The sequence below is a fragment of the Hoplias malabaricus genome, chromosome 11 (assembly GCF_029633855.1).
Source record: "Hoplias malabaricus isolate fHopMal1 chromosome 11, fHopMal1.hap1, whole genome shotgun sequence".
NCBI lineage: Eukaryota > Metazoa > Chordata > Actinopteri > Characiformes > Erythrinidae > Hoplias > Hoplias malabaricus.
In genome coordinates this window covers 9,100,943-9,114,479 of record NC_089810.1, presented here as the reverse complement: position 1 = coordinate 9,114,479, position 13,537 = coordinate 9,100,943, and the positions used below count along the sequence as shown (strand labels likewise).

General features: G+C 45.5%; 1 protein-coding gene across 1 annotated transcript in view; it reads right to left on the bottom strand.

Moving 5' to 3' along the window:
• Positions 1–1,411: 1,411 nt before the first annotated feature.
• smad6b (SMAD family member 6b) overlaps positions 1,412–13,537 on the bottom strand; it is a 36,983-nt gene continuing 24,857 nt past the window's right edge. Inside the window, exon 4 of the mRNA XM_066684785.1 lies at positions 1,412–2,378. Within this exon, the coding sequence (XP_066540882.1) occupies positions 1,828–2,378 (551 nt within the window). The 3' untranslated portion in view covers positions 1,412–1,827. The remainder of the gene's footprint in view (positions 2,379–13,537) is intronic.

The window sequence follows — 13,537 nt, the reverse complement described above, 5'->3', positions numbered from 1 at the left end:
AATTGTAAGGTCATGCTCAGTGCTCACTTCAAGGAGTTGTTTCTGTTTGTGCTCAAAAGAGAATGTGTCAAAGACAAGCATTTTCTGCCGCAGTCAGATCGTTGCTGGAAACTGGATGTAGAGTCCACTACAATCCCCTCTTTCCAAACCTCATCCCTCAACCCTCCTCCTCAATCCAGTCTGACAAGCAACACCCGCAATTAGAAAGGAAGCCAACATGGCCACATCCAGCCTGACCACGTCCCGCACTGGCCTTCCCCAGGGACCCTCAGAGAGCCGAGATATCCGCGCATGTGCACTTGGGGATCTATCAGTGTGGCCGGTCTGGAACCACCGCCTCCTCCTTTTCTGGTCAGTCATTGTGAGGAGAAGCACAGCCGGGCCTATAAAACCACTGTGGCCGCTACGGATGTTCGTCTCTCAGCAAGCATGCAGGCTGGATTTAGCCGGAGCTGTGGATGAGGAAATTGGGCCAGGCCTCTTCCCCCACTAAACCCAGCTCCTCCCCTCTTCTAAGCATCAGCCACTCAGGCTCTCAGGGACCTCAAGGAACTCTGGCTGCAGCCGTTCATCTTCCAATCAGGGCGGCAGGAGGCAACACTGGTGTCTGGGAGGTGCAAGGATGTGTGCTTTGGACTTTGGAATGAAATAGGATTTTGGCCTAACAAAGCTATAATAAAGAATGCAGATCCAAAAAACCCCAAAATAACCAAAGTTCAGTCTTAAAAATGTTGACCAAATGGCATAGTTTAGTTCCAGACTTTTGCAATATAAAAGAAGCAACACCGGTTGAAACACGGTTTTACTGAAGTCATGTTCAACGCCTGCATTCCTCCTCCAATTTCAGAGGGTAACGAGATGAATATCTTGGACAAGGTTCTATTTTTTGGGTTCCTCTTGTTAACCAAAGAAGGGAACAGAGAGAATCAAGAATTAGAGTCTACTGTATAATACTGACTTGATAGGAATTCCAGTGGCCCCTTTCACAGACCTGGGGGAACCTTCTAAAGACGGATGTACTTCCAGTGATAGTCTACAGACAACACTACAACACATCCATTCTGGGCTTTACACAAAAGACAGGTATCAGAAAACCAGCTACTGGCAAGTTAGACAAGCACTGCTGCAGGGGGTCCTTTCATAGTGCCTACTCGACTGCTAGACACTTTGGAGCCTGTGGTAGAACATGAGAAATTCCCCTCTTTGTGCATACATTTGGAAAGCTTTGCTATGAGCACAAAAGCACTCGGTGCTTCACCAAGTGGTCACCGTGTTTTGTGAAAATGACTGCCCCCTTATTATTTGATATGAAAGAATCTGCAGCATTGTGAAAGATCTCCTTTGGTAACCGCTGAGGTCATGGAGGTGAGGGTGAAACAGAAAAGCAAGCAGCTCAAGATGTATAATGCGAATACTTTATTATCAATGTGTGAATGGTGTTAGCTTTTTGTCTGGATATTAATAATATACGAAAACTATACACCAAAACCAGGCTCATCCTATTTTTGCTGTATAATTTTTCAAATTGGTATTGAAAGATTCTTTATCTTTATAGATATTTTTATATATATAATATATAAGCCAAAGTGCATTTCCTGTTTTTTTTTTCGTTTTTCACTTGTCCATGTACACATTGCACCATACATAAATAATTACATTGTAAAAATGACTCCAGTATTTACAAGTATAATATATATTTCATATAATATATAAAACTTTATATTAAATCTAAGTAGATGATATTTGGGATAGTTTCTGGGGGCGTCCGTATGGTCTCTCGGCACGTGTCAAGGAGTCAGAGTTTGAGTCAGTTTGTTTTTGCGTGTGTTATCTGTGGTTGTTGAGGAGAATTTCGAGCCAGCAGGGGCAGGAGGTGATAAACTGGCGAGAGTAGCAGGGACCCCAACCCTTGGCGAAGCTGATCCGAACGCTGTTGGGGTCGTAGGGGCCGTCCGGGAGAGGAGGCTCCACCCCCTGCCGAAGCAGCAGTGCAGAGCGCTCATAGTCGAACACTTTGATGGAGTATCCGGGCATGACTTTGCGCACCAGCAGCAGGCCGCGGGGGGCAGGGCCGGACTCCAGCGTGGGCGAGTTGACGAAGATGGGGTGCTGGCTGCGGTTGTAGGCCCACACGCCGTCGGGCTCCTTGCTGAGCAGCAGGCCGTAGCCAATCTTGCCTCGCGTGCGCTGGGCAGTGCCACTGCGCCGCTCGCCACTCAGCTGACCCAGGCAGAAGCCTGTGCCTTGAGGTAGGTCGTAGAAGATGCTGACAGAAGGCTCGTACACCGGGTAGAGGCGGCCCACCCGCGTGCGGTGCTCCCAGTACGCCACGCTGCACCAGTGCGTCTGCTTGGGGGCGTCCGGCGACAGGCTGGCATCTGGAACAGAGAGAGACAGAGAGTTGGTTAAAAAGTAAAAAGTGTGCTTGAAGCTAGCTGTTGTATTTAAGCTTTCACTGGTTGTTAGCTATGCTTCCTTTATACCTCCAGTGCAAATCTAAAGAAATACACTATAGTGGTGTGTTATTTATGGTAAGAGTTTTTTGTATTTGCCCTCTCAAGCCTGCAATATGTGCCACAGCAGGTACGGTGTAATCCTAAACTCCCAGGATTTCATTGTTTACCTGTTCTAACATATCTGAATTACTAAGGATGTCTCTGCCTAAATCTGAGGTGTTACTGTGGAGAATAAACAAGACACTGATGTTGCATTTTTGTGCACTGCCTCAAGAGGGCACCACTCAAGAGGGTTCATGTCAGATTACTCTTATACACAAGCACCCTTGTCTGCTTCATGTTTTAAGACCATGAAAAGTTTATTATTGGATTACACAACCCAGAAACTGCTTTCAAACAGCCTCCTAAGCAAAGATGTCTGCAAACTATTAAGTGGGCCTATTCATTAGAAAATCTAATGATCCTATATACAGTTTGATGTATAGTGCACTCAATAACCAATCCATACACTACACCATGAACTTTCATTCACTTGAAAGAAATGAAGTAATAATAATAAAATAAAATATATGACGTTAAAGAAAAGAAACAGCCAGTAGCTATAGCACCTGATCACTTGCAATTCCACTGAAGGTAAAGGAGTTTGGGCTTGGCCAGTAGCTAGATATGAGGCTGGAGGCCTGTGCGGATCCCAATGCCTGAGTGCAGTGACAGGGACACTGTACTGAACTAATGGCTCTGTCCCTCAGTTGAGACATATAGCTGATTTCTGGTGAATGTAATGTACCACTGTAGCCACACTTGGTCTAATAACGATCCCTATCTTCAAAAACTGGCTCAGTCATTCTCTCTTTTCCTCTCTGACGAGTGGTGAGAGTACTGGCTTGGATTGGCTGCTATCGATCGCTTCATTCAGGTGGATGCCGCACAGTTATGGTGGTGATGAACCCCTAACATTCCAAAGGACGTAAAGTGTGTTGAGTGTCTACAAAAGTATTATATAAGCGTAGATTTTACACAATAAATAAGCCTATTTTTCCTCTAGCCGTTTGGTCCCTTCCCATGTTTACTGAAGTTATAAGAAGTGTTTCAGCCTTGACTGCATTTCGAATGAGATACAAATCACAGCGCTGTAACAAAACAGCTTGTTTACTTCTAAAGATCACAAAGAGGATTGTAAATTGGTCATTTATTAACCCTGGTTTTCTCTGGTCACATGGCTACTGAAACACGGGCAGCCGATCACACCTGCAGTTTGCTGAGAGAGAAAGACAGAAAAGAGAGTAGACCCAGAAGTCCACCTCCACTGTAAATCTGCTCGCTAATTCACTTTTCATGGCTGGGGAGTCCGTGTCTGTGGACTGTGTTCGGTGCCAAAGCCCTGCACTCTCCCAGTGAGTTATAACTCCCAGGATACATGCCGAACTTTGCCTCACACACACACTTCTATATTCCATAGGACTCGGCTTTACACACGTTTGTGTACACTTCTGCTTCTGTGGTCTTCCTCTGGAGACGGAGAAAACATCCATGGTGGGATGGAAGGGTTATGAGATCACATCCGGTTTATCCCCCCAACAACCTTCAGTCTCTCTCTTGGCTTCTCTCTCCCTCTACATTCCTGTAAGGGGGTGGGCTTTGGGTGGGTGGGTGGGAGTGAATGTCCCCTCCCTCCCTGCTCCTGCTGCGGGCCAGGAGGACGGCATTCAGCTCCCTGACAACTTAGCCCAAGCTCGTGACCCCCTGACCCCCCAGGCTTCGCCCTATCGGCTCCCATTAACTCGCACACAGAGTGATGCCATTATTTTGCTTCACAGAGTCTATTGGCAGAGGGGGATTTAAAGGGCCCGCTCTGTGGCCCCATTCCTTTCACCGGCCCTAATGACCGCCCCTGGCCCATTACCCAGAGCTTTTAAGGTGGAGCACCGCTGATACACGCGGCCCGGCCTGGACAAATATATGCACATTATAAATAGGCCACACACACACATATAAATATACACACTACTATGCAAGGGTCAGACATTGCCTTTATTTATTTAACTTACACTCCAAACAGCCATTAAATATAAGTCATTCATTTTTTTTCCAGAGATATATCTTGAGGAGATCAAAGGAACATAACTGAAGGAAAATGAATTATTACTAAAACATACAGGACCTAGTAAATCAGCAAAAACTTTGATCCACGTGATACATCCTGGCTTCATATCTGAAAAAAAAATCTATAATTGTGTCTCTGTCCTTAATTCAACTGCGAAAAGACGACACATTAAGTTATTACTGAGTAAAGGATGATACACTGACCACCCCAGAGCCCATACCTCAACATCTTTGAATGTGTTTTCATTACTTTGATCTTAACCAACCAAACTCCTACAACTACAAGTGGAAACATCTCCCTGCAAACAACAAACTGCAAGAGCCGTTCTGACTGGGAAAAGAGGCTGAACTGCGCTCTATACGCATGCACACTTGCACATACACTGGTGATTTAATATCTCTTACACATAAAATAAGCAGTGCACAACTAGCACATGCATTATATATTAAGCACATTCTGGCCTGTTCAGCGTGATCTACAGCTCTAATGTGGGAGGGGTGGGGGGTGGGGGGTGTGACTAGTGCTGCCATGCGAGCTGGGCTGTGGTACAGGGGCTGGATGTGTGTGGGTGGGGGAGTAGAAGTGTGGTTTCACTCACACACATACACACACACACACACTAAAATGGCCCCTCTTCACTGGGCCCCTGAATGTTACCATTAGTGAATTCCTCAGATCCTGCGCTAGCCTGCAAGGCAGCTCCCCCCGCGCCCCCTCCTCCACAGCCTTTATAGCCCTCTGGTCGCTATGATTTCTGCATACTTTGAACGCAGACACAGTCTTACATGCAGTGTGCACTCTGTATCACACACAAAAGCACAAAGTAAAGGAAGAGCAAGGATTCATGTCGTAATCTACACAATGAAGCCAGGGGAGACAGTAAATAATGCTGTTCCGTTTGTAGTAAAATAAAGTGCTGTGCAAAACTCAGAGATCACACTTTATGTCAGAAAGACCATGATTTAGATTGGGGTTTTGAGAGACTTGCTTTTAGCTTTTTCAAAGAGATTGAGATGCTTCTTCATATCTACAAACGTCAAGCACATTCTGTAATATCCTGAGATCTGGACTCAGAAGAGGTCAGAGCAATTTGAACATGATTGTCTCCATTGTCTAAAAGAACTACAGATGCCTTTTCTGTGCCATGAGCAGAGAGAGAGAGAGAGACAGAGAGAGCGCGCGAGAGAGCCTAGCATACCAGACTGAGACATCTTGTTTTTTTACTTGTTTACTGACACTGGGGCTTCGTAAACTCATTAGACCGGTTTCGAGCATGAAAACATCAGAATTTCATAAAAACATTTTGTTTATTACAATCGTGAATGTCGCATTTAATAACCGGGTCATGCACGGTTGTTAGGACTGCAAATGCATTTATTAGGTTTACATCTGAAAATGTTGGTGATCTCTGTGTTGCACAGTGCTCTACGCGGAGCAGAGAGAGAGGTCTAAAGAGCAAAAGTTAATAATCGATTTAATGTTTAACATAGGACTAACGTTCATCGCAGCAGGTCCCGACTTTTCCTAATTGTGTCGTGAGTGTGTGTGTGTGAGCTGTTCTATGCTATTGAAGTGTGTGAGAGTTGAAGAGAATATCAGGCTGTGTTTTTGTTTTGGAGTGAAGTGTGTGTTTTGGCTGGGTCATGTCTCGCTGAGCACTGCTCCATGATTGTGTGTCAGAGAGAGAGAGAGAGAGAGAAATAAAGGAGAATGTATCCTGTGAAGGGCAAGCTCAGGGTAATCTCCCAACAAAAATGTCATCACTCTTTCACTTATGTTCTCATTCCTTTAGTCCATCTTTCTTTTACAGACTGTTTTCTTTCCTCTCTCTGTCTTCATTCTCCCTCCGTCAACTAACACACACAGTTCTGTTTGGAAATAATCAGAGCAGCCTCTTTGGCCTTTTTGTCTGCCCCTCCTCTCCCTGTCCCCTTCTCTCTCTCTCTCTCTCCCCTCTGTTGACGTGTCTACTTTAATGCAGGGTCTTCGTTTTTTCCACCGGAGCTCTCATGTTCGTCATCTTCAAATCATCTTCTGTATTTCAGCGCCGCTGTAATTGCTCTGTGTGAGCTGCCGTTTTAAAGCAGTTAAACACACACACACACACACACATGCGCAATGTTTGGCTGTCTGTTTGAGAGAGGCAAGTAGACCTGGAAAATGCACATCAGCTGAAAACAAGCAGGATGCACAGGTTGCCCCCCTCCAAGACCGCCATCAGTGAGACGCTCAGGACGCACAGGAGCCACCAGCTCACACACCGCTGTACCCACTCACACACTCGAGTGCACTCAAGCAGCTCTGTGCTAATGAAGTGCACTCGGAGCTCACCAGCATGAGGACGGCTCTGTGGCTCCAGTCAGCCGTAAAGCCAGCTCCGTTTTTTTTCACCAGCCGTATTAACATATGTGCAGAAACGGAGGCAGTTCACCATCGGTGTGTGTTAGTGCTGACCGAGGCATTGCTTTTACATCACAATCACACTTGAATTTGTAAGAGTGATGTTCTCCAAACAGATATTATAGCCTGCTAAGTTTTTCATTCATTCATTCATTCATTTTCTGTAACCGTTTCATCCCATTCAGGGTCAGGCATAAGGCCATAACACCACCATTGACAGGGCGCTAGTCCATCACAGGGCATCAAACACTCACCCAGTCACGCCCCCTACACCAATAAACAATGTCACACAATGTCACAAAGCCAATCCACCAGCACGTGTTTTTGGATCATGCGAAAAAACTGAGACACAATCCCCCAAGGAATCTGAGTCACCCAGGACCTTGAGATTCTGGAGCTTTACGCAGAGCCGGTCCAGACTTTCCTGGGGCTCTTAGCAAAATTTTGACAAGGGGCCCTCCTACCTGAACTCTGTAGGCCATTCTGTAACAGCTGCAGCACTTAAGGTGGAATAAAAAAAATAGAAGCAAACCTAGTTGTCTATTCCTCCAGCTTGCAGCTTTGTGCCACCTTAAACAATGCACAAGTTTTGTCCAGGTGTTTAAGGTGTTAAATGAAAACGTCATTTGTCAGTATGTCAGTGTTAGTGTGACTGTGTGAATACTGCAGCGGCATTTAAGGTGGAACTGAAACTTCAAAGAACTCAACTTAGCACTTGGAAGTAACTACGCCAGTTTTTAATGTGCCATGGAATAGTAAGGACATTTTAGAGTGTACTGGTGTGTTTGGGGAAGTTTAGGTAATATAAAAACATCAGTATTTGTTCACTTATCTGCTTCAAAGTTTGGTTCTTGATACTGTGGCATAGACTATTATTTATTAGCAATGCAACCTTGATAAGAGCAGTCACACGTTTACCTGACTGCTGCTCCCACATCTCAGTCTTGTGGAGTCTTCGTTTCCTCTTTTCATTTCCTGAATGATAGTTTCACTTCATCATCTGATGATACACTAACTCTTGTTTACTTGACACGAGGGGGCCTTTGTTAATTTGCGGGGCCCTATGCAGCCGGCTCTGGCCATACAGCAGAGACCCTATCTGCAGCGCCACTGTACCTCCAACCCTAACAATGTTTTATGTCCGTAGAAAGACACCACTAGGTAGAAAGGAGACTGATGGTGATAGTGATGAATATAATTAGAAGACTAGAAGTGACCACAGGGTTCGATTTAGACAGACGCTTGGGACACCCCACCACCTTTTGAAAGAATGCCTCAGAGATTCTCTGTGTTACAGCTCATCTGAAGCAACGAGCTACTTTTCTTCAATACAGTGTCCCAGACACTGCACTCAGGCATTGGGATCCACACAGATCACAAGTAGAGCGCCTCCTGTTGGCTCCAACTGCACCACCTCCAGCAGCTGCTCAAAATTTCCTTGGAGGTCTCCCATCCAAGATATGGCCAGTTCTGAACCTTGTTTCAGTGGATTTGAATGTCCCGATGCTCAGGTGTTATGGCTGCAAGAAATTTATAGCAAAGAACTGCAGTAATGGCCATAAAAAAAGGTCCCAGTAGTAGATTTTGTACATTTGTTACTGCACACAGTATGTTCACAGCTGAACCTTCACTAATTTCCTGCCTCCAGCAGAAAACACCATCAGCTGCAGATAATCTCTGCGCTCTGTTCAGACCGGCCGTGTCACTAACAAAACCAAACGTTTGGGTCCTGATGCTCTCCCTGGTCCTTCATCACCCACTCAGTCAAGATAATGCACGATTTAAACTTCATAGGCTGTATTCTATTACCCAGTGGAGTAAATGGACACTAATATGAGTTGTAAGCATCTGTGTATTCATTAGAATAACCACAGTCCTCTCCAGGGGCAGCTGAGAACACTCTGAAGAACATCTGATGTCCCATTTGAGAGCATTCAGAACATATATCCGTGCGGTTTCTGAGGATCTGCGTCCCCCTCATTTCAGAGCAGATCACGGGTACAGGCACCCAGTCACACACACACACACACACACACACACATACACACACGCACACACTGAGCAAGGAAAGAAAGCTGGGAGCAATTACGCCACTTTGCATCTGTTTAACCCCTCCACCTCCCAACAGCTCCGTTTATCCATTAGGAAAGTAGCAGGTGCTATTATCGTCATTATATTCTCACAACTGTCTCCTCTATATGTCAGTCTCTTTAGACACAGACAAACACGCATGCTTCAAGCAGCCAGTGGAGACCTTCTCCCTGAGCCTGAGCTCAAAAACAAACAGGAAAATCTACAACATTTCACTGTAGCTTGATGCATGCCAACCATAACGTACATATTACTCTCTCCCTCTCTCTCTCTCCTACAATCATCCCCAGTTCCACTCGTTAACTAGGACTACACCAGTCATATACGAAGTCACTATGGTATGAGGACAAGTACATGCTTTCTCTGAGAGAACTGAAGCCAACTATGGCTTCTTTTTAAACTGCTGCTTATACACTACTATTTAAACACGCACTTGGAGGAGAATGCTAACTGTCCAGATCTGCTATATCAGCTAAGCAACAAATGCACTATTCATTAGCAAGGCCAACTGTGCTCTCACCAGGAATCAACCTCTGGATGATAGGCTGCAACACATGGGGTCCGCGTATATGCTATATTTTCAGAAAGTCCATAATCCTACTTTTGTTTACTTTACACACTTGTATAATGTGTAATGCTCATTCCGAGGACAGTGTGTCATGTTTACAGGGATTTCCATAACACTGTTAAATACCGTTTAGTCACTACAACTGTGAATGATGCAAGACCCAAACTTTGCTGGGGAAAGTGACTGGGTCATGTCCTGGTTATGAGTGTGAAAAGAGACTCCCATTCAAGAACTCAAGAGCGTGGAGAAGGGCTAGAGCTTTGAAGGAGGACTGTGTGATGCTGCTGTGTGAGGCACGTCACCATTAAAGCTTTCAGTCGGAGCAGAATGATTTAAGTGCGTTAGCAAACCGCACTCAAACAGTGGATCAAAGGTGATAATTCAGGAGCGTGTCCAACTGAGATCAGTCAACAGAGGCCTTTTACACTGTCTGTGCTGGAGATGGAGAAGAAAAAAAAAGGACTACCTCAAATGGTGCTGGGTCCTTTCACGGTATAAACACACAACTATTTGGACAGGAGGCTTTTATTTCTGCCCAGCGTTTTGTTCTGCTTCATCGGTAGACTTCTTCCAAAATAGTAGAGCACGCACACACCACACACACACACACACACACATGCCTGAAGGCGTTCCCTTTGAATGTCCACGCTCGCACATAATGCCCTGTTAAAACTGCAGTACAATCACTTGGGTAAACAAGTGCATTTCATAGCTCTTTTCTCATCCCGTGCTTCACAGGGCAAAGAGCGAGATTATTCACCAACAAGGAAAGTGCTCCATGGAAACCACTCCAGGGCTGTACACACACACTTCTCCTCCTCCAGCCACTCACTAAGGGATAGGAGTATCAAAGGCAGGGCATGTTGCTTGTAGTGACTGGACACAAATTTAGATAAACCATACAATCTTCAAGTGTTGCCCTTGAACATCTCGGTAAATGACCTCGGATTTCTTCATAACCTATAAACCTATAAAGGCCCCGTGGGCTGATATGAGAGCATGAGGCCAGTATAACTATCCCAGTTTCGTATTACGGATGGCCATTCCAATCAAAATTGGTCAATGGACCACTGTTTAAATAAACTGCCTTCATTATATTTATTTCACTATTAAGTAACGTTCTAATGTCTTTTGAATGGACTGTCAGTGTGCACCACATCCAGCAGCTCTTTCCTACCAACAATAAACCAGTTATGTTCTCGTTCACTAGCGTAATTCTGAACGGTGATTTGGGCGATTTCACCAACATAAAATGGTTTACAAAGCAGGAAACTTTGTCCTCGGTTGGAACCATCGAAGAGTAGGTTCTTCCATGATGGCACTCGTGGGCGTGTCAAGTTATAGAAGCTTTGGAAAAAGCACAGAACCACAGATAAAGTGTTATTTGCGCAGTAGAGCTGCGCAGGGCCTTCGCAGTGTGTTATATATTCCTCTATGGCATGCGGGAAAATGCCACGTCTGTGTTTTCGGTGGCACAACTTGAGGTACGTTGGATACTTTTCTCCACTGCTGTGCGGTTCTCAAGCTCAGCAAGATGGTGCCAACTTATCATTTGCAGACCAGAACCCATTGTAGCTGAGGAACCCTGCAAAGACTTCCGCCGATGAGGTTCTTTAGGTGCTCTCTCTTACAACTAACTGAGCAACTGAGCTGCTAACCGTCCAACCCTAGGTGTCAGGTTTCTGTTGTTCATATTTGTAAATAGAAATGCAAACTATCATTATATTAAAGTCTGAACACAAAGCAAAGTTTCCAAACTACTTACAAATGTTTCCTAGAACTGTCCTAGTTGCTTGTGTGTGTAGCAGCAGACAAACAGAAGGCATGTTAACAAAGGAGTGGAAAAAAAATAGAGAGAGATAGGCGTAGGGATTTAAAGTTGGGACCACCCCACCACCCCCACCCCACACACACACACACACATCCCGTCCCATCCCTACCACCCCGGCTCTTCAGCAGGGCGAGCTGGGAGTAATTACTACTAAAGTACACAAAAAGGTCTCAAGAGTTTCAATGACAATCCACTCTTATTATCCAGTAATGCTTTTAAAAGCACCACACAGAGAAGAAAAGAGAGAACAAGAGCCGAGAGAAAAGATCTGCCTCGGGGTAAGAACTCACATCCACAGAGAGACCAGAGAAAGAGAGAAAAAGAGAGAGAAACAGCAGCAAAGCTGAGAGGGCTTGTCGTCTCTTCCCACCAAACTGCAGGCCCACGTCCCTCTCTTTTTCATCCCCCTCTAATCCAGGGAATTCTGAAAAGATGAACTCATTCCTCCACAGCTCAGAGAGAGAGAGAGAGAGAGAGAGAGAAAGAGAGAGAGATGGAAAGGAGGGGGAGTTGGAGTCTCTTATCCTGTGCCAAGGATTAGATTCCCCTCCAGCTATTAGACTCTACCACTGGGCTGACAGGCAGAGGGGGAGACAGACTTGAGTGTGTTTGTATGTTTATGAGAGAGAGAGAGAGAGAGAGAGAGAGAGAGCAAAGCAAAGAGGAGGGAGAATGGGGAACAAGAAAGAGTGCAGTTTTATAGTGGACAGAATTCATCTTTTGACGCCACTCTTGACAGAACAGAGCGTTCTGTTTTTCCGACTCTGGCTGGACAGTGAGGCTGCTCTTGGGGGACTGCGGGACCCTTCTTACTGGGAAAGACTGAAACATAATAAGCCTATGTATAATAAACATTGTGAGCTGGAGCCTCCCCTCACGAATCCCCCGTCCCCAGGCTCCAGCTATGACTTGGTACGGCTCTGATTTTTTAGACAACTATCACTACAGGGCAACTTACAACTCACTAACAGGCCGCATTTAGGCTGGCGTCTGTGCTATCTCTGCCATCAAAGACTGCTCTATCAGCCAGACGCACTAACCGGCCCAGCACTCTCACACAGATGGATTTCTCTCTCTCTCTCTCCCTGGAGCCTGTAATGTGTTTCGGCGACATCAGTGAAGCCTGAGTGAGCACAGACCCGAGCAAACAAGCAGACCAAAGTAAAAGAACTGCACAATAATCATTGCACTGATGCACTGTTGATTAGTGGTCACCACAGACCAGTATGAACACCCAGTCACTAACACCTCTGCTGATAACCCACTACCAGCTGCTATCAATGATATGGTCAAAGAACAGGGCTTGGGTTTTTCATGTGTCTTGTGAATCAGAAATACATCTGGATACAAATAATCCACATAATACCCCTGATGTAAACACACCCAACCAGGTTCACTCAAACCTCTTCAGGATGCAAGGTGTAAACGCAACAAAATAGCTCTCAAAGCTACTTTTGAGAAGCGAATACCTGCCCTGTACAGCACTTCAGAACGCATGTGATCCATGACTGAAGAGGAAACAAATTGTCTGGTCCCACACAACACAAAGCAAACAGATTTCCAAGTGACAAAACGACCAGTGCTAATGCATGTGGGTAAAATCTGATCAGGGTGCATTCCACATTCCACAGGCTAAAACAACACTGTAAACAGGGTCGGAGTTAAACAGTGATGTATTGCCTGATATGACGGACAGTGCGTTCATTCATTCATCTTCTGTAATCGCTTCATCCCGTTCAGGAGCTTACCAGGAATCACTGAGTGTGAGACAATACCACACCCAGGACGGGGCACCAGTTCATCACGGGGCATGACTGGCAGATGTCATGTCAATAAATTCAAATAAACAAACCAACGTGTCAAACAATCCATCTCCTTCAACAGACTTCAAATGAGCTGGATTTACACCCAGAGTAACGAGGCATTCGGGTTTCTTTTATGTTATTGAAGTTGTGCAGTATGGGCGGTGGTGCAGCAGGTAGGTGTCGCAGTCACACAGCTCCAGGGGCCTGGAGGTTGTGGGTTCGATTCCCGCTCCGGGTGACTGTCTGTGAGGAGTGTGGTGTGTTCTCTCTGTGTCTGCGTGG